The 24,971-nt window shown below is 30.4% G+C and overlaps 3 protein-coding genes across 4 annotated transcripts in view; 1 reads left to right on the top strand and 2 right to left on the bottom strand.

Moving 5' to 3' along the window:
* LOC124532289 overlaps positions 1 to 24,971 on the top strand; it is a 159,706-nt gene that overhangs the window by 38,761 nt on the left and 95,974 nt on the right. The gene's annotated exons all lie outside the window — the stretch shown is intronic.
* On the bottom strand, positions 1,119 to 6,720 carry LOC124532290. Of its 2 annotated transcripts, XM_047107117.1 has the most exons (4): positions 6,465 to 6,720; positions 6,000 to 6,221; positions 5,745 to 5,960; positions 1,119 to 1,453 (listed from the first exon to the last, which is right to left on the bottom strand). In XM_047107117.1, the coding sequence occupies exons 2-4, from the start codon at positions 6,219 to 6,221 to the stop codon at positions 1,418 to 1,420; spliced, it is 474 nt and encodes a 157-aa protein (XP_046963073.1). In that variant the 5' UTR covers positions 6,465 to 6,720; the 3' UTR covers positions 1,119 to 1,417. The 2 variants fall into 2 exon arrangements, with proteins under 2 accessions (XP_046963073.1, XP_046963072.1); XM_047107116.1 differs by having other exon boundaries at positions 5,745 to 6,221; positions 6,465 to 6,713.
* LOC124532287 lies at positions 10,207 to 23,876 on the bottom strand. Its single transcript, XM_047107112.1, has 2 exons — positions 23,647 to 23,876; positions 10,207 to 11,958 (listed from the first exon to the last, which is right to left on the bottom strand). Exon 2 carries the CDS (start codon positions 11,956 to 11,958, stop codon positions 10,969 to 10,971), a length of 990 nt encoding a protein of 329 aa, XP_046963068.1. The 5' UTR covers positions 23,647 to 23,876; the 3' UTR covers positions 10,207 to 10,968.

The raw sequence follows: 24,971 nt of genomic DNA, 5'->3' as shown, positions 1-24,971 counted from the left end.
GTACAATATCGAACTGAGACGTCACCCACAGTTTTAGCATACAATAAAAATACAGCTAATGTGACTTCTAAGTACGCACACATTAAAATTTCAAACATCACCTTAAATATATCAAATCTAAGCCATTACTCATATATAGTCTATCTCACTAAAAATAGCTCATATTTATACCTTATTCATTCGGTATATTTTCTTACAAAAACAATAAATTAGTTAAGAATTCCGATTTATACAAAGATGAATTTAAATAACGTGATCGATATATATTTTTACAAGAAAATGGTCGTTAAGTAATTATAGAATGATATAATAACACAGTGTATAAGTAAATAAATACAGTTAGGTATTCTAATATTATAAATACGAAAGTAACTTTGATGACTCTTTACGCTTAAACTGCTGAACTGATTAAGATCAAATTTGGTATGAACATAGTTTGAGTCCTCGAGAAAGACGGTAAGGTTTTATAAATTGCGCATGGGTAAAGCTAAAGGATCAGCTGATATGTATTTCTTACATTGACAATAATGAGATCGAGTGATTTATCGTCATTGTAATAAATTATAATAATATTTAACTTTTATACTGACAACGTGCTCTGGTATTAAATTAGCTAATAAACCAATGTTATTAAGAAAAAATGTCATGAGAGGAACCGGCCAAAGAAAATAAATTGTAATTAGATAGCTAAATCATAGAGTTGTTTAGAAAAGATGCTATTATCGAGGTGATTTTTTAATGAAATGTAACAACCGTCAGCAAAACCTGGTTCTTAAATTCAAATCTGTACTTTTATTCATCGCTTTGTTCACTGTTCGTAGTCTTCTTTAGTATGAATGTATATCCCTCCTTTCCTTCTGTCGTACATTGTTAGATCATTTCTTTGATTGAATCCTGGCATAATGTAGGATTGTATTTCTCTTTTCTTTCATTCCGCGTATTGTTCATGAACAGTTCCAATTAATATCCTGTCAGATGTTTACCTCGTAACTCCTTGAGGTTAGCCTCGGCAGATTTTCCCTGTTACCTTTCATTTTTTAACGATATTTCATTTTGAACCTTATTTATGCTGCTATACTGTTGAATTGTTCATAGAAAACTCGCGCTGCTTCCAAAGCTTCTATAATAAATTTGTCTTCGCAGGGATTGTCGTCAAAGAAATAGGATCCACACTTTAAGGATTCAGAGCAATATTCGTTCATTGTCTTGTTATTACAACATCCCAAAATCGCTCGAGCGCAAGGTGTTAAATGCTTCGGTCTTGCATTTTCCTCACCATGTCTGAATTTGAGGATGTACAGCAATTCCTCGTAGGTCATGTACGGTGTAGACTTGTTGTTGTTGTCTCCGACCTTGACAAGAGCCGATCCGATGTTTCGGGCGTCATTCACTTGCAAAGCAATCATCATCAAAGCTATCAAAACAAAATACCTCGCATAACATCTCGCCATTTCTGTAAAGAAAAAAATAACTAAGTTAATTACACAACCATTTGGGTTTTCCTTACTGGCGTTATTGCTTTTTAACCGACTTCTTAAAAAAGTAGGTTATGAGTTCGATATGTATGTATGTAACAATGATAGAATTTGATTATTTTCAAGTATGATGATACATTTAGGCTTCCAAGAACGTGTGCTTAGTTTTGTAAGTGTATGTTTGTATGTTTGTCCACGAATTTCTCGGAAACTAAAAGTCGTGTTGAGATTAATTTTAATCTAATTTAGGTACACTTTAACTTAGGGAACAGTGTAAGTTTCACTAAAATCGCTCTATTAGTAGTAAATTGCTCATGTTTAATTTCTTAAAATAAAATGATAAGGAGTATTCGCAACTTAATTTTTTTTTCATTAATTCAAGGTCAATTGCCCACTGAACTGAAATCGCCGGATAAATGTATGGGTCGTTAGTAGTAGTGTCATTATTGAATTTTAACCATTAGTTTTTAAAGAAAAATAATAACAAGTAGTTTATCTCTACTCTTTACTTTTTTTACATCCGAAGTGACCCAATGAATAGAATACGTAGATTTTAGGACATTACTGACAGTTCATGTGTTTAATTTAATTCGTGTTTAGTTGCAAGGACCGCATCGTGAGGAAACCTGCATGTATCGGATATATTCTGTCACATGCATTCGGGTTATTAAACCTATATATTCTCTAGAGCAGAGTAAAGCTTTGGTATATTTCCACAACATTACATATAGACTTAAGAACTAAATCGAAATATCATACACATTAAATAATTAACATACAAACGAACCTACTATTTTTTCATAGCTATAGTTAGACACTATAATTGTAGTACAATTTTAAGCTTTGAGATTATTAATTTTTTGCAACTAAGTTTTTGCTGTATCTAATTTTTGTAGTGGATTGGATGATTTAAAATAATCTTTGTCATATAACAATAAGTTATTCAAAATTATGCTGTGCCACATAGCTTTTAAAATTAATTTAACCTCTGCATGTTCTTTGCCACTCTGGTCAATCTAAATTTATTTTCCCCGTCGCCCTCGTATGTTCTCGTTAATCCCTTAATTTATAATAGGCCTATATCTTTAGAGAGTCCCAGGGTACCAATACGTCAAATTTTATTACGATTGGTCCAACGGCTTACTCATGATGAAGTAACAAAGTTTATTATATTAGTTTCATTAAGGAAGTTTTACGTCATTAAGACGAGGTCTCAGAAGTACTTGTAAATTTTGTAGTGTTATATTTATTTAGATTATTATATAATGCTCTCATATAACTATTTACTTATTGACAAAGGGTGTACGTTCATACTGACAATGCGTAGACGTATGAATATAAATTGTAACAGTGTACAAATACGAAGGCCATCAAGTCAACTTTGATCGAAGATTTTTTTGCTTGTTATGATATTGTAACTGAGTTAAATATATTACTTATCAAAATTACATGGTACAATATTGTATTTACTAATACTTTACTTATCAATTATATAGAATGGTTAAGACACGTTTTTCAAATAAAGCAATATCAACACTGACGGCTAAAGTCTGAGTCAGGGGTTATGTGATGTTGGGTTTTCCCAGATTGGATAAATTACACTAATATTTTGCATTGAATGACGCAAAGAGGACATTTTAAAATAAGTAAAAAATACAGTTATGTTATTTTAAGACTTATTTTAGTAGGTTTTAAATAAGTGTAAACACATAAATGCAGCATGTAACGGGCTCACCTACATAGTTAGTCGATTATATTATAAATTAAGAATTGACCTCAATTTGACGTCCGAAACAAAAATAATCTTCATTGCCACTAAATATATTAAACTACACTATCACCTGTACGATCTTCGTGTGTATTTGTATAATGGAAATTCACTACTCACTTTAATTCCTGTTCCGTAACGTAAATATTTATAAATTCAACAGAAATCTTGTTTACTCAAACGTCCGTTCTCTTATAAGTGCTAATAGTATCTGGTTGTTCTCGAGACTAAACGCCAATATAATAATAGCTTATCGTGGAATAAAACGCGTTCGGGTTTTTTTTATATCCCAATGTTTGTTACGCAGATGTTGATGTTATCACGTTATAGTAAGGACGCAGAATACGAAATGCAGAATATTAATGATTTAATTTAATTTAATTTATTACGTCGTTTTTAACTAAATAGAAAGTAATTTTCTCTTTTCATTGAGATTTTTTTTTCATAGTTACTACTTTTTAAAGTACGTTATACTTTTTATTTAGTCTAAATAATTTATTAACATAAGAATTAACAACATTAAATGCTTAAATACATATATACAAATATGAACTAAAACTAGTTACTGTATAAATCTTGACCGCGTGGAATGGTGGCAAGAATGCTAGCAGCATTTCCCCGTTGAATCGCAATTCCGATCCTCTGGGCAAAAAACGAACCAGCCCTCTTGTAACCAGTGGAGGCAATGAGGCGAGGTGTTATACTTTTGATGAAGCTTTTTGCACCACTACTCCAAGGGCCAAGCGTTTCAACAGCAAATGGAACAAAAAAGTAATTAGATATAATACACGAATATTTAGTTATTTTTTTGGCTTCAGCTTTTTCCGCAGCGGCACCGGCTCTTAACATTGTTTCCCGGATATGAGATGGGGCCAACGTGTCAACACATGTAGCGTCCCACACAAGGGCCCGACCTCGTTCCCAGGGAACCAATGTTAATCCATCAGGTCTCTTACCATCATCACGACTAATTCCACGAGGCTCAGTAAGAGCAGGAACGTCGATGGTGGCAAGAGCCCTTTTTATTATGTCATTAAGAGAACCGTGGCGGAAAAGCCTACCTGAACTCCTTGGGCAAGAGAGACCATGTAAACCGAAAGAGTCTACCTCCTTTCCACACGGGCTTTTTATTAGAATTATCATATAAGATGATTTATTTCCCAAAAAGTTTATGAGTGTTAATCTTTTTTAATACATAATTACAGACTCAGGTTTAATACCTATAGGTATTATTTAAATACTTTTGTTTGAGTTGAATCGATCTCTGCCGCCTCCTTTGTTGAGTATATTTTGGTAACGTCCCATATCAATTCTATAAATTTTGGTATTTTTTACCGTTGATGCACTGGTCTAGGCTTATTGGTATAGCTGATCTCAGCACTATACTTTTATGACTAACTTATATTATAAAAGAACAATAACAATGGAAGGCTTTTAGTGGTTTGACTGTTATATCCTTATATTAAATTTAAGCATTTAAAATACGTTAAGGATGAAAATCGAATCGTACAAAAGCACCTACTAAGGTCAGTAGTCGCTCAATTTTGTATAGAACGACAAATAAAGTTTCAAAGATTTAATTACTAATAAAATGTATACAATCGTTGAATGATTTGTTGTTAATTTATTCTAAAGTCAAGACGTCAGTAATTGTTGTATAATTGCTATATTTTTTTATCGTTATTTAAGGAATGAAAATGCTGAGTCGGTATCCTGTTCAAACAATCGAAGTGGAATGTAATTGTTGTCATTCGCAACACCATTCACAGTTTTTATTATACAGAGATGATAATTATGTTGATATAATTACATAACAATCATGCTTATTAAAAAATATCTGTACTTAAATTTGTAAATTTTAAAATTGAATAAAGCTCTATTTTTAGCGATAAGTTGATTTTATTTTATGCGACTCACGGTGACTCTTTAAGAATAAAAATAACTGTAAAATTATTAAGTATTTTATATTTTCCAACTAGTAATGAAAAATGGCAAGTGTCAATAAGGGTAAGAGTTTATTAATAATTCAATAAGTGTAAAGTTTTTTTTAATATAAATTAGTCAACACATGTTTTTTATATTAAACGTATTTATATTCTGTTACTGACTCGATGTATTCTTAATTATATGTATGACTAACTACAATAAATAATTATAGCGTAGAGTTAAATTACTTATTTTTAATTAAAGCTTAATATTTGTCAAATAATACTACATTCGAATAATTCGCAAAGACATTGCATAAGAGAAATTATAAGATTTAATTTTTCTCATTATCTAACATAACTGTCCTTAATTTTTCTTAAAAACGTCTGTATTTCTTTTATGTCGCAAATAGTTTCTGGTACGATTTTCTTATGACAGTTATTTGAAGTAAAACACTGTTCTAAATTATTATTTCCCATACAGCAAACAATACGTGCAACATCGCAGGGCGAAAGCTTAACTTGTTTTTTCTTTTTCAATTCCGATGTTAAGTTTAATTGAGATTTTTCACTTACTTCTGAATTGGAAGACGTTTGTGCTTCTGAAAATGGCGTTGCCTTTGATTCCACGTGCGCTGAGTCAATGGGTCGTTTCATAGGATTGTCTGTAGCTGGCATCGGTATGTTGATTGGTCTGCTGTATAGTTCTTCAGCTTCATCTTCAAAAGTCGATCCGTTTACTAATATTCCCCAATTTTGTCTCGCATCATCCATATGTGGAAACCTATTAAATAGCTTAACATTTTTGTTCGCAGTAAAAGCTTGAGTAATCTTGTTGTTTTCTTGCGTTCGTGGTTGTTGGTTATTTTTTGGTATTATGTTTGTCAGTTTTTGAACATCTTGCATTGGGTCCAGATTGCGAGGATTACTATCATCGGAAAATACAATATTCGAGTGACCAATTTCAAAAACATTCAATTTTCTTGGAGCGGTCCGTACACTCATTATACAAAATAAGAAGAATACAAAGTTAATACATTTGTACGACTCCATCTGAAACAAAATAGTTTTTTTTTGTTTATTAATGACCTTTAAAATATAATTACATATAGTTCAAATAATTTGGGGAATAGTGTGAGATAATCCAGGTATAGCACTCATTATAGCTTTATAGCCCACGATTAAACAAAATAAAACTTAAGAAGTCTTCTTAAGTATTCATTTTTAACATTTAATATGAGACTTCAATGAAAGCTCATAAAAAACTTTTTCATAAATAGTTAAGTTAAAACTTACGTCTTTCGTTTTTGTCCGTATAAGAATATATTCAGTTCACAATACTGTAAATAAGATTTCCAATTGAGCGCGACGTCCGATCAAAGCAAAGGTTTTTATATATATGAGTGACTACTCATGGTTGTATTACTGAAATAGGTAGATAGACTGTGCGTCATTATATGTACTTATACATATATTTATTGCCAGTGCCGATTAGTCGAACGAGTTGCTGGAAAAATATATTTCCCACTTCATATCACTTTAGCAGATACTGAGTTTGACACACCCACTAGTAGGTTTATATTAGGACAAACATCATTAATACATTGGGATAACGTTCCGATATTTACTGACGTCCTAATCGTGACGGAAATCGGTCAAGATTATTCGATATTGACTAATATTGACGTAAGAAGATAACTTCGAGGAATTGCGTATACGTGTTCCTTGAGATTTCGTTTCCATATTTATTTAATATTGTATATGACGTCATTACAAATAAAATATATGAAGTCAGAGTTTAATCAGTTAAATATTAAACTGTTTAATCATAATTGTAAAAAATATAAATAATATTAAATATGCCATTTAAAAGAAAAATAAATAATTGATATATTGCGTTATCTTTAAAAAATAATAATACTTGTTTTGTATGCATTCTGAAGTCTTAAGTTTTCATAAAATCAAACGTTACAAATCTAAGTTTAAAATAACAACCGTTTGCATATCGTCCTTGTCGAATATTCTGTTTTGGAATGCATGTTTTATTATATTAGTACAGTTTTGCCAAAATATACACCGGGATCCAAAAATGATTTGTATACTTTAAATGAAGTATTAACTTTAAAGTAAGTAATGAAGTAAGTCAGTACAATGACAGGCACAAGTGACAATTCTTCCCTCGCAAGGTTTATTAAGAAATTCCAAGGATAATTCTATATATATATTAGTGTCAATGTAAACAGGCGGTTACCACTTGTCGGGTCATTCATACTAAAAATTTTCCCGCTATGTTATTCTTACAAAACTTCGAATTTTACTTATTTTTTTCAACTGTATCGATTGATTGATTTATTTGTTTTTATTGGTGTATTCCAGATAACCAGCGTAGTTACTCGATGTCTTAAATTGTAATAATACGCTCTCTCTAAATGCTCACGTAACACATTATAGATGTACTCACATAAACAAAATCTTTCGCAATCTAAAATTCACTGTTCCAACCCTAAAACGTCTGAATTCGTTCGGAAATATGACTTAACAGTAACTTGAACTAAATTCATTAAAATTAAACAATTTGGAAGATACAATGTCTGCAATTCATAACTGTTATTAGTCATGTATTAAATTTATTGTTGTTCTGCATTATCATTTGTTTCAAATATTTATACACTGTGTATTCGTGATGTATACTTAGCGTACAGAAGTTCTTATCTAAGCTTTTGACTTAAATATGACCACGGACCGTCGTCTCGTCGTACTTGATGTACCGACTTAAGACTTATTTGGCTTCATTTGTCTTCCAATGTATGTAACTCATCCGAATTCCTCTGTTTAGTATCTGATAAAAATCGAATCCTGAGAGGTCGTGATCTGCAGTCGTAGTTACAACTACCAGCTAGTCATTTAACCCACAAAGGCAGTTAAATGCTATAATTATCTAGTAGTTCATCAGCACACGAGTGCTTTAAATGAAAACTATTCATTCTAGAATTTTAGATTTTACTTGGTGTTAGGGCTTTGTGAAAGCCCGTCTGGGTAGGTACCCCCCACTCATCAGTTATTCTACCGCCAAACAACAGTACTCGGTATTGTTGTGTTCCGGTTTGAAGAGTGAGTGAGCCAGTGTAACTACAGGCACAAGGGACATAATATCTTAGTTCCCAAGGTTGGTGGCGCATTGTCGATTTAAGGAATACTTAAAATTTCTTACAGCGTCATTGTCTATGGGTAATGGTGACCACTTACCATCAGGTGGCCCATATGCTCGTCCGTCAACCTATACCATAAAAAAGATATTGATAATTAAATAAATAATTACTAGATTTTAGTATCTTTTCATCGTTTTTTTCTAGACTGAGTCATTGAATAAAAGATTTTAAAATTCGTTGATTTAATCTATTTCGAAAATAGATTTATTTTTAAATTGCGAGATATTTATAATTATCGCTAATGCTGGCTTGAAAGAACGGATCAATAAAAATCAAAACAATATTCATTGAAGTAGGCTTTAGGTGGTAGCTTTACTTAATTGTAAAATGACGAGATAAAAGTGCTTTTAAAAGCCTACTTGAATAAAGTTTATTTTGATTTCATTTAATTTCATTTAACAAGTAAATGATTGAATTAAATCTAAAGTTTACATCTATTCGAAATTAAGATATCTCCGAAAAAAAAAGTAAACGTAACTTAAGAAACTTAGCCGTTACTCTTTTCCGTAATTTGAAATATAAAATCAAATGCAATTAAATTTATCATGTCTTAATCTCAATTAGTACTAAATCCATGCTTTTTATCTCAACTAATGTCCCATATTAATGATTAAAATTTTTAACTTGGAATAGTCCAAAATATTTGCGGAATTAAGTATTAAAGAAGCGAATAGATTGCTCTACGAAGAATTTAGTGACTACGGAATCGTAATCTTAGCGTGACAAGCTTAGCCTTGCTTCTCATGTTTTTATAACGATTATTTTAAACAATTACATGAAACAATCACCGTTAGTGTGATGCAATTACAAATATTCCTACTTTTTAAATACATCCTGAATGTACTGTAGGTCCAAAATTATAAATAGACCGAGCTCTCATTTTTATTAACAAAAGTTACTTCACTATCATGTGCAGTTCTGACGACGCAGTTCGTAAATTGCCTCAAATCATTTTGGCAGCCTTTGCGAACCATCCACGTGCCAGACGCCTATTCTTCTCGGGAATAATTTTGTTGGTATATTGCTCTCTGTCACTAAACGATTGGTGACGTATTAACAGTTTTTTTATTTGATGGTCACTTTGCAAACTCAAGGATCTCAATTGAAACGGACTTCGTTTTTCGTATATATATGCGAAAGTAAAAATGTTTGTTCATAAAATATAGATGGATATGGACAAAATGAAATATGTACATAACATAATACGAAATATGTACAGGCATGGCTGCATGCATGTTTTAAAATTGAAACGAATAGATACAAGTTTCTAGTCAATCTGGAAAACAGTTTATGTGCAAGTAAATAGTGCACATGGTAGTTTTGTAATACATTTACTGAACTGAAATGTAGTGGACTAAAATAATATAACGAAAAAATAATTTAATTTTTTATTTGTAATACAGTTTTTTACAAAATATGAAATAAACACTTATTGACATAACTATATTTTTTTACAACAGATCTGTCACAGGATTCGTTGTTTCGTTTAAACCTTAATATTAACATTATCATACAAATAAATAAATTAGAATATATTCAAATGAGTATTTAATAGCATTACTTGAGGTTAAGGGAGAACAAACATTAAAGGATACAGACGTTTTAAATAATCGAAAATAATACCTTTTCTTTTGTAAGATGTTTAAGTGAATTTTCACCTGAATACACAAAATATATATTGTTCAAGATAAAACTGGCGACAAAATTTGCTCGAGCTTAAAAATGATGTTATTTATAACGTTAAGGAAGAGTTACATAATATTATTATATGCCAAGGTATCCATCCCTACATTGGTATTTAAATGACAATAACTTTAATACATTATCTATGAAGAAAATATATTAAGATATTAATACATCATGTACACGTCTCGGTAGTAATATTATTTGTAGGTTTTTCTTTATTTTTGAAGCGGTCATTACTTTTATAAATGAAATTCTTTATTCAAAATTTAGGGTATCTGTTCCTGTATGAAAGTGTTAAAATTTTAATGTCAAGTATAGGTAAGTCTCCTAATCGCGCCAGTAGAATGAGGTAGCGTCGTTTAAAAGGCTTTGCTCATACGTGGCATTAATTTTATAAAATTACTTAATTATATAAAGTAACATGATATTATTAAATTGCTATAACATAATCGTGGCGGCGGAATTCGTAAAAATATAGGAACATATATGTATCACACCTATGTAGACATATCATTTTTTTTTTATTTATAGCTGCCTTGAAAGAATTTTTTTTATTTAGTTGAATAGTGTCACGTAGTTCGATTCGAAACTGTTATTTTCCAAGAAAATAAATATAAATTTAATTAACTAGTTAATTTGTTACTTGAGGTTTCGATAATCTTGTGTTTTTTTTAGACCGGACAACTAGATAACATTCATAGTAAACAATATAACGCAGTACTACCTCAAAGTATTTATTTATAAATTTTTCATCTTCATTTGAATAATACTTATTAAAGATAAGAATTACAGTATTCACATATAGTGTGGTATACTAATGCAACTAAAATACCTATATCATAATTGTATTATACAATTACATGTAATTAATATTAAACAGTTTAAAGAAATATTTAACATTTCCATTAACTGTTTTTTTGCTTCAGAAAATGTTCCAATTTTCTAACCACATTCAATACTACCTCAGGATCACACGGGTTACCATATCGAGAAGGATCTGGGCAGCCTTGAAGGGCAAAGCAACTAGGCGTAATCGGAGATCGTAAGCAGCAACTTATTACTGCTCCGTCACAAATGGTAGGGGTATTGTACGGTGTCCTGCTACTACCTTTAGCAGGTAAACTCGCAATCGGTCTAAAAGTGGTCGTCGGAATTTGTTGAGGCTCGGCTCCTGCTTGCACACTACCGTGTTCTACGGGAGGAACTGGTATATCGATCGGCGCTTGAGGAACTATAGGATCAAAGGAAATCGGCCTGTTTCCGTCCCCCTCAACGTTAACATTCGATTCATTACCGCTTACTATTCCCCAATTTTGTTGCGTATCTTCCAAATCGGGGAATCTATTAGGTAAAGCCGGTGTTGTCGTTTCTTGATTCGGTTGAGTATGATCATTTCCATTTACAGGGCGAGATGGAACTTGACCGTTAGTATCTTGACTGTTAGTGGTACAGCCACAACTGGGTTGCGGTATAAAAAGAACAGGAATAAATGCGGGAATACTCGCTTGCTGAGGCGGACGCTGTGTATGTTGTCTGACATCGCTAAGTATTCCTTGTAAACGATTAAAGATCAGCTGCAAGGCAGCTTCTGTACCGTAAACGCCTGTATTTTGACTTTCATCTCGTTTTGAGTATTGCGATTGTCCCAGATAAGGAAAATTTGGAGGTAATCCGAAGGGTGGATATCCAAATCCCGGATAATCATAAAATCTCTTTTGTCGTTGATTATTTTCACTTTCGTTTTCAACTGAACTTTGATCAGCGACTTCATTAGGCACGCCATCAAGTTTCGGGGCTTCTTCTGTATGTTCAGGAATTACTAAATTAACTTCACTCGGAGCAGCTTTGCAAGATATTTGAAGTGCAAAGAAGCAGAGCAGCAGAGTGTTCACCATCTGTAATTATAAAAGATGAGATGAGATACTGATTATACACAATAAAAAACAATGCATGAAAATTCAACTTTAAATTTGGATTTTCTATGTTTATTTACATTTTACAAGGTATCTATGTATAGAATATTTCTCTAATTTTCAGCCACAGGTACAGGTTGTACATACGTTTTGGTACATATTCAAATCACAACCAAAAGTGAAATAAAAACACCGGTAACAGTACATATCGAAGTTTTTAGTTTTTCTAGGCTTTCAGTGTCGCTTTTGTCTCCATACAATCGGAACAACAGAATCGCGGTGAAACTACTGTTTGGAATTCTAAAGAACTTTTAGATGATTAACTTAAATCTCAGTCGCGTAAAATATTTGTTTCATTGTAATTTGAAATTTTGTAATGTTAAGTAACGTATTTTCCTTTTATTCGGTTTTCTTAATATTTAGTATTGATTAAAGGGAAGAAAAACGAGAGACAAAAATACATTTATTTATGTAAGAATTATTGAAAATGAAGATTAATAGAAGCAAAAACAAATAAAAATAGCTAAATAAATAAATAGCTGATGATGCTAGTAGTATTTTAACTTTTTTCCAAGTCTAATTCCGATTCTCTAGGCGAAAAGATATTAAGAACATTATTGCACTATAACTCGAAGGGGCAAGCGAAATAAATATATACACATATATAATGTCTACATCATTTATCGCATTAGAGGCAAATATTTGTTTGTTTGTTGTTAGTTTTCAATTTATTTATAGAAATGCAGTGGGCATTTCTTGCTAAATCTTAATCTAATAAGAAAGAATTTGGCTAAGTATGGGGTATATCTCGTTAGGGCCCGTCCCAGGATGACAAGATCCTTTGGGGGAAAATGAATACAACAAATATGTAGGTAGTGCCAATATATTTTAATCATTATAAAAATACCTAATGTCAGGTCTAGTTTACTTGTAAATATAAATAATATTCAGTTCTTCCATCTCATAACCTTTAGCAAAACAAGGGTAAATATCAATGAACATGTAAAAATCGGAGGACTTCTATCAGTTTTTCAATTGAAACAATAATTTGCTTATATATTTTATTAATGTTTGAATATAGTCAGTCCAAAGGTCAAACATGTTTTTTATTTCTTTATATATTGATATATATTGATCATAATATAATTTTATATCTAGATGATTTGTTGATACGATAAAGTTCAAGGTAATAAATTTTACATTTTAATTAAGTTGACTGCCAACTCGACTTGGAATACCATTGCCCTCAATTTTATTGTAGATTTTTAAATCTATACATTACTATGGAGGAGGAAATGCCTCATTAATATTTTGAAAAATATAGGTCGAATGTGTATGTAAGATTAAGGAACTAAAAAGTCATACTGAATCAATGGGTTGATTCTCCATGCAGAGATCTGTAGTTATTGAAATTACATCAATTTATTTAACTTAGAAATAAGCTAAGGTTTATTCAGATCTATTTGAATTGGTGTTACGTACTTCAGCAACTAAACGAACAATCGTTTTTCTAATGTCTGAAGAATTTTCATAAGTTTACGACTAAATAATTATAAAAACTTGCAAGGAAATTTAATAGAAAATTTGAATTTAATAATTTTAGAGAAATAAATTATGACAAAACGAACTAAAAATAATAAGAAATGAGTATATAGCAATAACTTTTAAAAGAATATTTAATATCATATATCATACACAACATTTTAACTCTATGTGGTGCTCCGACGAGTAGTCATTACATTTTTGTGAAGCACAAAGTTTTATCCGTTTATTTATAAATATAAGCTTAAGATTTTCCTTTAGATTTTTCTGTCAACGTTAAGTGAAGATCGTATAAAAAAATATAACTGTTAAATCGACGTCACTCCTTTACTGTTTCGATTAAAAAGAAAATAATGATGTACTTAAACTTGAGCAAGTCGGTGACTGGTCATTCAACTCAAACTGGAATATCTGATACATCACTATCTATAGTCACAGCAATTACGCCTACGATTGGATGCATCATAAAAGTTTTGTTTAATTTATATATTAATGAGAATATCGTTCGAATTTGTTCATAAAACTGTAATGGGGAACTCCATTTAAGATTTGAATTGAGAATCACGTAAGTTATCGTCAAGGATAATTTCAAAGACACGCAGGGATAAAATATCTTGAAGAATTTTCAGTAGTATATAAATAAATTAATTTGAATATTTATAGTGTCATTTACGGAAAACAAAGGGGTATCGTCATGGATGGATATAGAAATCTCTATGAAATTCATGAAATTTATTTATATTTATATTTTAAACAGGAAAGAAGAACTAATATGACTAGTACCATAACACAGTATTTTTTCACTTTAGTCAAAACATTTGATATGCAAGGTATAAATAGTACTCAATTATCAAAAACGCCAGTTATGCAAAACGACAAAACTTTATTGTATTTATAAGAAGTCCATTCTCAGATTTCCTTCATTCGTGGCATACATTCCAAATTTAAACCATTCCTAACCATACGCCAAATGAAAAATTAATGGCATTTATATCAAAATAATAAATTTTAGTTATCACTTCTAAATAATTAAGTTTAGTATTGAATCAGCAAAAAATTTAATTGCACGTTTTGCACATTATGTGTGTTTTATTTTGCTATAAAAACGTTTACGTGTTAGTGCACTGGAATACCCACTAAAAACCAGCGGTATCCACTCCGCCTCTACGGGGAGTATCACGGCATCGCTTGAGCACGCTACCAAGACTTGTCGACGGATGTCCCAAATATGCAGCCTTTTAATAACTATGGGGATCCCCTGTTATGGAGAATCCTAGCCTATGTGACGTTTATAGCGCGGGCTTAAAGAAGCACATAGCCGACGCCTTCTCCTCAGTCTTTTTTGCTAAAGCAGATAAGCGGAGAAATTTCTCTCATGCTCTTACTCCGCGGTAAATATATCCTGAAATTTGTGAGGTACGTTTGTTTGTCATACTACCAATCAGGTTAAATTTGAAAGTGCAGAATAATTATAACGGCGTATACAACGGGCCGTTTCCAGGTAAATTATAAAAACACTAACCTAACCTTAAAAATTATAGGGTACATATTTATCGATTGTAAATTATGCGTTATATCTTACGAATTGATCGCTCCGTTCTCCGTTTATTTAGTTATAACACTAAACAGTTATTTCTTTTGTTATTGAAGGGCGATTGAGTTGTTATTTAAGGCACAAGTTTTTCATAGTTGTTGTATTATATATTTCTTATGTATATCTAATATTAGTATTTCTTATAGCGAATATTTATACACGGCACTGATTCCCCTACCCCTTACAATCAAGCTATTATTATTTTTCGTCAATTTACAGTGTCACAAAATTATATATAATGTCTCAACCATAATTATCTAAGTTTAAATTGATCCCTATAATTAGAATTGTAATGACTAAATGGCTTAATCATGTTTGGAGCATCTTAATCTAAGAGTAACAAGTTGTGCATTGTTGTTGTATGCAAATCATTAATTATTATGTATAAGTCCTAGCTGTCTGTTCCATCTCTGTCTAAATTAGTTTCCTCGAAATTACTATGGTTATTATTTCATTCGTAACATTTTTACAATGTGACTGAGTTCTAGGCAATGTCAACGGGAAAGGTGACACCCACTCGTAAGTCATTACTACCAAAATTTTTTCGTTTGAAAGGCGAGCGAGCCAGTTTAATTACAGGCAAAAAAAACATCTCAGATAACTTCTTTTGTTCGGGTATTAATGAAACCTTAATGTCGTTTAAACCTTAAATAAGAAATGTCTTTATTTCGTACTTTTATAATGTTTATGTTTGATGTAACTTCCCATCGTCGGGTGGTCTGTAAGCATAGTCCCTTCCTATTATAATAAAAAATAGCCCTCAATTTTCCACGCCTTGAAATATAGGTATTATTTAAGGAATAATATTTTCATTGGTCGTGTAAAATTTTTATATTAACTACAATTAATCCATATTGCCTGTTAGTTAACAAAATATGCGCTTAACACATTTGATTGTCCTTCTATATAACATGTAGAAGGCCGCTCCACAAACAGACGGTTATATTTTATTAATAAAAAAGTTCTTAATCTATAAAATCCAAAAAAAGCGCCATTGATTGAAACAATTATATCGAAGCATTAAAAATATCTCATTAACAAAAACAAATATACTTTTTTTAAATATATATTTACCTATAAATATATATCATGAAGTACATTTAGTTTTTTCTTTTAATATGAAAGTGCATTTATTTCTCTCTATAAATAAATGTTTTTGCTAAAAGTGGTTGTCCCGGTTTATTTTTTCTTAATTTTTGTTAACTTTAAACAGTAAATATGAAAATAAATTATTTCTTATACGATTTCTCTTTTTTTAAATATTATTTTTATACGTCGCATATAAAAACTTGAAATCTTAAACTTACCTTATTTTTAATTAACTTTACTGAAATATAATCTGAGTAAGACAAAAAAGGGGAAAAAGACAAGCACAACATAAAATTCCTGCTCCAGAAAAAAGCGAAAACCTAAATAACGTATCTAGCACAGTCGTTTTAAGAAATTAGTAATTAATTCAATTACATAAAAGTATTTCCTAATTAATATTATGATTAATTATTATGAATGTATATCTCAGTATAAGAAACGTATGCGCTTAGCGGTTATTAATAAACTATTTAAAGATTCGATCGTTTCACGATTATTATCTGAGAATTAAATCTACGCTTAATTTGTTCTAATTTGAAGTTTAATGCAGTTCTGAACCAACGTAATGACTGGCTCAATTATAAGAGTAATTTATCATACTGCTCCGTCATAAAAAAAACTGATATCCTTTCTATTATTCTTTAGTCCTTTATCTAAAAGAGTTGATATAAAAAATCGTTTTAAGATTGTTTTTGTAATGCGTTTTAGTCTTGGTAATTTTCGCTGTAAAATATTTAAAAAAATAAAGTAAGTTGAATAGTAGGTTTACATTATTTTAGTAGTTTTAGATATGTCATATATGTATATGTCAAAACTAGCTAACTACTAGTAAACTAGTGCTAATAGCAACTAATTGTTATTTACTCATACAATGTAGAATCAGTCGTTACCGTGTTCAAGGAAGATAATTTTTTGTGTAAATATTAAACCAAGAAAAATCCACTCGGTTTGTTTATTGTAATCAGGCTTGCCAGGCGTCCGGATAAAGCCGGACATAGTTAGGCTTTTTGATTGAGTGTCCGGCCGAATAAACGGTGCTCGGCTTGTCCGGCTTTTGTTAGGCGTTTTACATTTTATTTATTTATTGGCAAACTACATACATTCGATTTTATCTATATTTTATTGCAATTTAACAATAGTTACCGTAATAATTAGAAAAGCTTTATTTTACATACAAATTTTCTATCATGTCTATTAATATTGAAACAAAATATTCAATAATGTACCCGACATCATTTCCCTCCGGCCTTTATACTCAAATGTCCAGGCAAACTAACTGGCAGTCTGTCCAGTCTGTTAGGTTTGACGATTAATCCTAATTGTAATATTCTAGACCTTCATCCTAGCTTCGCAGGGATAGAGCAAGACATGATTATTACATAAAACGCTTTATCTTCACTATCGGCATGTTTCAGCCTATTTAATCAAATATATTATATATTTGAGTTAATAGACAGAAACTCGAACTGAAATAAGAATTAGTCACCCAAAAGTTTCTCAAAAATTACTTCGTCGACTGATGTATACTGTATGAAAATCCATGGTTATTTTTCGAGTTTGACAGATAGACACTGCATGCTGCATGCATGTATACTTTGATTGACTGCATATACCGATACCATTTTTTTTACATATAGATAAAATGCCTGTACTTTGTCGGTTTAATAATTTTGTCAACCTTTATTGATTGTTTTTCTTAAATCGCATATCATTTGATTGACACTCAAAAGCTTTTTGAGGCTTACTGTATCTTCAGTGCGCGTTAAAGACTAAGCTGTGAATACGAAGGGCATTGTAATTTTGAAAGTCATAAAATAACAGCCAGACCTTTTAGATTAAAAATGCCAGAATCGTGATTGTTTGAATTTTGTTTTATTTTTGATTGCTTTTAAAAATACATCTTTTTTAGGGTCCTACGGATATGGCTTTACGAAAAAAAAATTAAAAAGATACTCACTTATTTTAAGCTATTCCAATTTACATCAAGACTCATAAAGTTAAGCAATTAATGTAAATCTGCCTACTTATATTATACGGACTTATAGTAAATTAGTATTACTAAAACAAATTTTATAATGTTGGAATCATAAACGTACATCTATATTATTTTACAAACACACAAATTTTGCGTAAATAACATACATAAGTATAGTTATTTAACTCCTACATTGTTACTAATGACTTCTGCAAATATTAATAAATAACGGTATTATAGTACATTAATTTTTATTCATAATTTATACATATAGTAAAATTAGATTGTCTGTCTGTAACATTAAAATAACCGCTTTTTATTTAATTCAAATGTATCGTATAAACATATATGTATTTGTAGTACAACAACAACAAAACAACAACAGCCTGTAAATTCCCACTGCTGGGCTAAAGGCCTCCTCTCCCTTTGAGGTGAAGGTTTGGAACATATTCCACCACGCTGTTCCAATGCGGGTTGGTGGAATGCACATGTGGCAGAATTTCTATGAAATTTGTCAAATTTGAAAATGCAGTTTTCCTCACGATATTTTCCTTCACCGCCGAGCACGAGATGAATTATAAAGACAAATTAAGCATATGAAACAGCGGTGCTTGAATGGGTTTGACCCGCAATCATCGGTTGAGATGCGCGCGTTCTAACCACTGGGCCATCTATGGTACATATGGGTCATCTGTAGTACATATTATACCAAAATAATATATTATGTTGTCTTAAATTTTCGCGATTATTACACATTTAAATAAAACTAATTATAACGGATGAATCGCGTATATTAATTATTTTTAAAACATCCCGACGTTTCGAGCACTTTGCAGTCTACCCGTGACCACGAACACTGCAAAGTGCTCGAAACGTCGGGATGTTTTAAAAATAATTAATATACGCGATTCATCCGTTATAATTAGTTTTATTTAAAAATAATATATTTTTTAATTTTATATGTCTGTCTGTTTGTACCCGCAAATCTCTGGAACGCCTGGCCCGATTTCGCCGGGACTTTCACTGGTAGATAGCTGATGTAATAAGGAGTAACTTAGGTTACTAACAATAACTTTTCTCTAAATTTCAACTACACCTACGACTTCGTGGCCATATCTAGTGCTTATAATGAATATTTCCCGATCTATAATTGAACTATCCAATTGTTTGTCACTTATATAAAATTTGAAATCAATAATACATTTTCAGAATAATCTCTTATCTGATACAGGATATTAAGTGATACCAAGGACGTCGAGTCGTTTAGGTAAATAACCTTTATGACCGGTAAAATATAATTGGTTTTACCCACGATTTAACACGTTTTTTTTTCTATCAATATATATGTCCATAAATTCTTGTCTACATTACAATTCTAGTCTTGACTTGTATACAATGAATACAATTCCTTATTGCGTTTAATTATACCCAAATCTAAGACTATCTAATCACGATTTCGTATAAATATTCAATAAATGTAACTAAGATATAGTGTATTGTTATTGTAATTTAATTTTAACGTCAAAAGATTCGACACTGATTTTAGCTTAATTTGTGAATTGGAATATTGATAACTTTTTAAATAAGGTAATAGCTAGAAAGCTAAAAAAAGCAACTTCATAGCATACATTTTATTCAAACCTACTCTGTGGCATTGCAAGATTTTATCAGAGATGACAGACGTTTATTTCGAAACGCAGATACTACCGACTAACAAACTAATCTACCCACATGCAGTGTTTGATACGGTTAATGTATTTACAGAAACAATGGACGACTAGCAAGGTTATTGGCTTTGTCACTGGCAATATAGCTAATGTAATTGACTACGTTCACAGTTTTGATTAACAAATGTCATACGTACATACATGCTTATTATCTTTTCAATACAGTAACAAAAAATATACAACTTTTTTTATAAAGACAGATTTTTTAAACAAAAAAATTTATACGACAAGCATTAAGTAATAATAATTTTAGCACAGCAGTTCCTTATTCCTCTATAATGTATGTATGTATATAAAACTTGTTAGCAAATTCTTAAATCTTAAACTGCCAGTCGTCTTTATAAACAACTCGTACGCAAACCAGGAATCTCACGAATCTTGTTCTTCTTAATAAAATAAAGAAAATAAACGTTTTAGACTTTTTAGAAAGCCAGTTCATCCAGTTTTATTAATATGTATATTCGCTAAAAGTGCAATGAGCGAACATATATTAAAATACAAACTAAATAAATTTTATGTATATCTTTTGGAAGCTGTGTTTCTTCGCACACACGTCAAAATATTTTAACGTAACGGTGGGAGATGTTAGCCAATTATTTCTTTTTGTTAACAACATTCAAGGCGACTATGATTGGCAAATTTTTGTAAAATAGTATTTTGTAACACAAAGCAGATGAATGTCATTAGAACTAATTTACTATTCATCGGTTCTATAAATTATGCCTAATGAATTTAGTAAATCTTGACACAAATGCTTTAAACTTCTATGGGAATAGCGCTAATAAAAGATTACTTTTCGCTAATAAAAACTTTGAAAAACACGAGTTTTTTTTGCTAATATAAATATCCATAACACCTTAATTTATCCAGCGCGATAATTTTTTTGAACGAAGTTATTTTACGCGGCTTACATTAGAGTGAACTGGTAGCAATTACCACGTAAGAATAGTATTCCAGGAGAAATTACCCCCTCTCTTTCTCTTCCGATTGTATATGACTTTATAAAATCATTATCATTATATAGCATAAAAAAGTCGCTTACCGCTGTTTGTCCCTATGTATTTAAAAATAGGCAATGGATTTTGATGCGTTTTTTTATAGATAGAGTTATACCAGAGGAAGGTTTTTGTAAATAATACATGGACAATGTAGTAAAGAAACAAGAAAAAAGTCTGTAATATACTTAATATAAGCAATGCACCCGTGCGAAGCCGAGGCGGGTCGCTAGTTTTATTTAAACTATTTTTAGTATAATTTTAATTCATACGGAGTTTTCAATAACTATTAATTTTCTTATAATTGATTTATTCTTAAACGTTTTTAAGTTTTTTTCAACGTTATTGTCATTTAATGCGGTCCACTAAAGCCTAATCCCACCGAAAAAGGAATTAAGTTGAACAAGAGTAAAGTATTTCATGAGATTTGCTATACTATTCATATATCATATTTTAATCCAAATGTCATGAGTATTTATAATTAAAAATATATGCAATCGATATAATTACTTCCTTAGTCATAGCACTATAACTATCAAATTAGAACTGTCATTAAGAAAATAAAGAAATGGAAAAACCCTATTATGAGAATGAATTGGCTGACGTCAATCAGGCTGCTGTTTGAACGGTGCTCTCAAATGGAATGGCTGAACCGTTAATAAAAAAGTCTAATTGAGCTAATTGCCTGCGATAAATGCGGCATATGTATTTTAAAAATGTTTCGTAGTATAATTGAAACCTTATTTTAGGATTACATCTTAAGCTAAGACTTTTTGCCTTTTACCAGTAAGACATAAGGTAAAAGTACCATATACTGGCATTTTAAGAAATCTCAATTAAATATTTCTTATTATTTTTTTAAAGATTTTTTGAGTTTTATGTTTAATTAATAAAGTAATCAATTTTGTGGAACATTGCATACACCACGTAATTCTTTATACTCCGAGAATATTATACTTAAGCGAAAAATCGTAATAATGAATATTGAAATAAAAAATAATAATTATTTTAACTAAAAAAAAATTATTTTAACTTCAAAACGTATGGATTATCTATCTTCATCACGATAACGATCTAAAGCGATTCCTAATTCTTATCTATATTTCTTACTAAAAAAAACCTTTTAACATTTTAAACTTTTATATTTAAAACAAACGTTTCTATCACGCTTTTATCTATATATAACAAGTTAAGTCCGATAGAATTTAGAGAGTAAGGGATTGATAGTGCACTTGACCTGGCCTGACCGGAAATCGGTCAGTAGTACGAGTGTTATATTTATTGTATTTATTCGCATGTAAATGTTGCTCACTGTTAGGATCGAGTCTTCCCCTTTTTGAGGATAATATTTGGAACTGGGAATTCCACTAGGCAGCTCCAATTCAATATTTCTTTGAACTCGACTAAGTTTCCTAACAAAGTTTTCTTTCATCGCCGAGATGAATAAACACAAATTAGGGATATGAAAATTATGTTGTTTGGTAAGAATATTTGGTCGCCGTGGGTCTTGACTTGGAAATATAAAAAAATTATATATATACACTATAAAAATAAAAAAGATTAACATACACATATATATATATATATCTAATAAAATTAGAGTGTCTGTTTGTAATAATAAAATAACCACTATTTACTAAATGCATATGTATGTATACACGTTACATACACCAAAATATCATTTTTTACTATTGTTATCTGTCTGTCCGTCTGTTTATTCCGGTCAATCTGTGAAACGGCTGGACCGATTTTGACGTGACTTCGTCATAAGGAGTATACTTAGTCTACACCAGTAACTTTTTTGTTAAATTCAAACACGCACGAAATCGCGGGCTTAGTTAGTATGAAGTACGATTGAAGAATTGCCTCGAATGAAATTAGAGATGTTATATTATTTGCTAGTGTTTTTCTGTTTATGATTGACATCTAGTTTGTTATTAATTTATTTTTAAATAAAAAAAATATATTTTCTTTCTTTAGTATTTTATGATTAAATTTAAAAACTTCTGTCGTAGTATTAGTATGTTTCGAAGTGAATATTTTCCGGCACATTTCGGATTCATTTACCTTATTTGCTAATGTTTAGGATAAATACGTTACATATACGAGTATGTATGCGCAAATATGCCAACAGGTTTAATTCTTTTAATAATGTGTGATCTCCATATATTACTTTAGAACATGTCAATATGTATCTTAAGCTAAATCCTTTTCAAAGTACTTTAGTTATCATTTTATAAGTCGTGTTTTAATTTGATAATTAAAACTGAGAATGTTACTCTATTCAATTAAGAGTATGAGGAAATTGTTTATTTAAACTATGTGGCGATAAATATAACCTTAGTAAACCTTGATTATAAATGTTATATTTTAATCTTGCCGTGTTAATTAATAATCTCATATACATGTTACATGTAGCGAGTAAGTTAGATTTTAATTTATGTGAAATTGATGAATTTTATATTTTATTTCTGTACGTAAATATGTCAAAAATAATAGTCATAGTGATATCTCGATGACATTAGTCCTTATGATGTCTATTAACGTTATTAAATTGCAATCAAAATACCCAATAACGCCATTAGATGCGATTGATCATTACGCTTTTTCCTCATAATACACGTACGATAACATTTTACTAATTACGTACGATGATATCGAATCATCATAATCTTCATAAACAAAGCGCTACTATTGTAAATATTCCTAAAATATAAAAATATTTATCAAAATACTTTTAAGTATTACCTTGATTATTTGCGTGTAACCTCCAATGATACTAAATTTATAAAAATTTTAAACACGTTCACTCAATCTAACACTTTTTATTCTTGAAGTTGTTGTTATGTATTCGTCATGTTTATGTAAGGAAGAAGGCAGTACAAAACATTCGTTCGAACCAAGATTAGATACACAACTGACTGCGCGAGGCCGCGTGCATATCCAAACCAACCGACAACCGTTTATACGTATACTGATGATTTTCTTAGTGTTCATAGCACCACAGATATTACAACACACATTGATATGAGTGAATGTTCGTTCAAAAACATTCAACTTTAAAACATTTTGCCTATTGTTCAACTATTTATATATTTTAATTCATTATATTTAGCTAAATTAAAATACAATGTCGCTAATATAAATTGATTAAGAAAGTTATAAATTAATCAACAAAATTGTCGTTAATATTACTTTTGATCGATATGTTGCTTATATAATAGTTAAGGTAATAAATGATTTAAAAAATATATAATGAAAATTATAAAAAATACCTCGATAATTATTTTACTTGAAAACACTACACTGGATACTATCAACTGTAGAAAATTTGTGATTTATTCCTAAAGTCTACGTTTTCTTTTATCTTTTGTTCATAAAATTTTTAGAAAAATGATGTCACAAAATAATTTCGCCAATAGTATTCATATGCCTAACCTCATTTCGAACCATGTCATCGCGGCTTCACAAAGAACTGCATGAAGACGAGAAGTCCGCGTTCGCTCAAACTTTCGCCGATACCAGTTTCCCGTTAAAACTTTCTTTAGCCAAATTGCTTTAAGTTCGAGGATTTCTACAATTCTTATGCAAATGTAGAGCATTTAATTTTATTGACTAACAAAGTTCATTTACTTTCAATTAAAACATATTTTTTGTTCACATTAAGTCGCCGCCGAAGAAAGGAATTAATATAAAATGCAAATAATTAAAAAAAATCTACTTAATATTGAAAAAATATTATACATCGGTTTTCTTCTTAAGTCAATGTAAGTGGTAATAAGTATTACAATCATTATAAAATTGACTTTAAAATGTATCTTGTCTGTTAAGATAATTGCGTGAATTAGATCTAATTTAAACTGCCAATAACAACCGTACCTATTTGTTCTTAAAAATAACAACCCATAGAAATAAATTTAAATGACAGACATGTCTGAGTCTCGACTTTGAATTTTGAATATTTTCAATAAATAATATTTTTCGCAAATACTTGCACGTTATTGTACTGATATATAGTATTATGGTATGAAACTATTGAACCTATTCTAATAACTAATAATGGATAAGTACCA

Source organism: Vanessa cardui, chromosome 9, assembly GCF_905220365.1.
Source record: "Vanessa cardui chromosome 9, ilVanCard2.1, whole genome shotgun sequence".
Classification (NCBI taxonomy): domain Eukaryota; kingdom Metazoa; phylum Arthropoda; class Insecta; order Lepidoptera; family Nymphalidae; genus Vanessa; species Vanessa cardui.
Note: the sequence above shows the minus strand (reverse complement) of the source record. Positions and strands in the feature narration are given on the sequence as shown.

What these genes read in the sequence shown, in the direction of transcription:
- LOC124532287 (XM_047107112.1), bottom strand. Translation starts at nt 11,958, where the DNA reads ATGGTGAACACTCTGCTGCTCTGCTTCTTTGCACTTCAAATATCTTGC.
- LOC124532290 (XM_047107116.1), bottom strand. Translation starts at nt 6,221, where the DNA reads ATGGAGTCGTACAAATGTATTAACTTTGTATTCTTCTTATTTTGTATA. An exon ending in AAACGTCTTCCAATTCAGAA is followed by an intron (nt 1,454 to 5,744) that starts GTAAGTGAAAAA and finishes TTTTCTTTACAG; the next exon opens with AAATGGCGAGATGTTATGCG.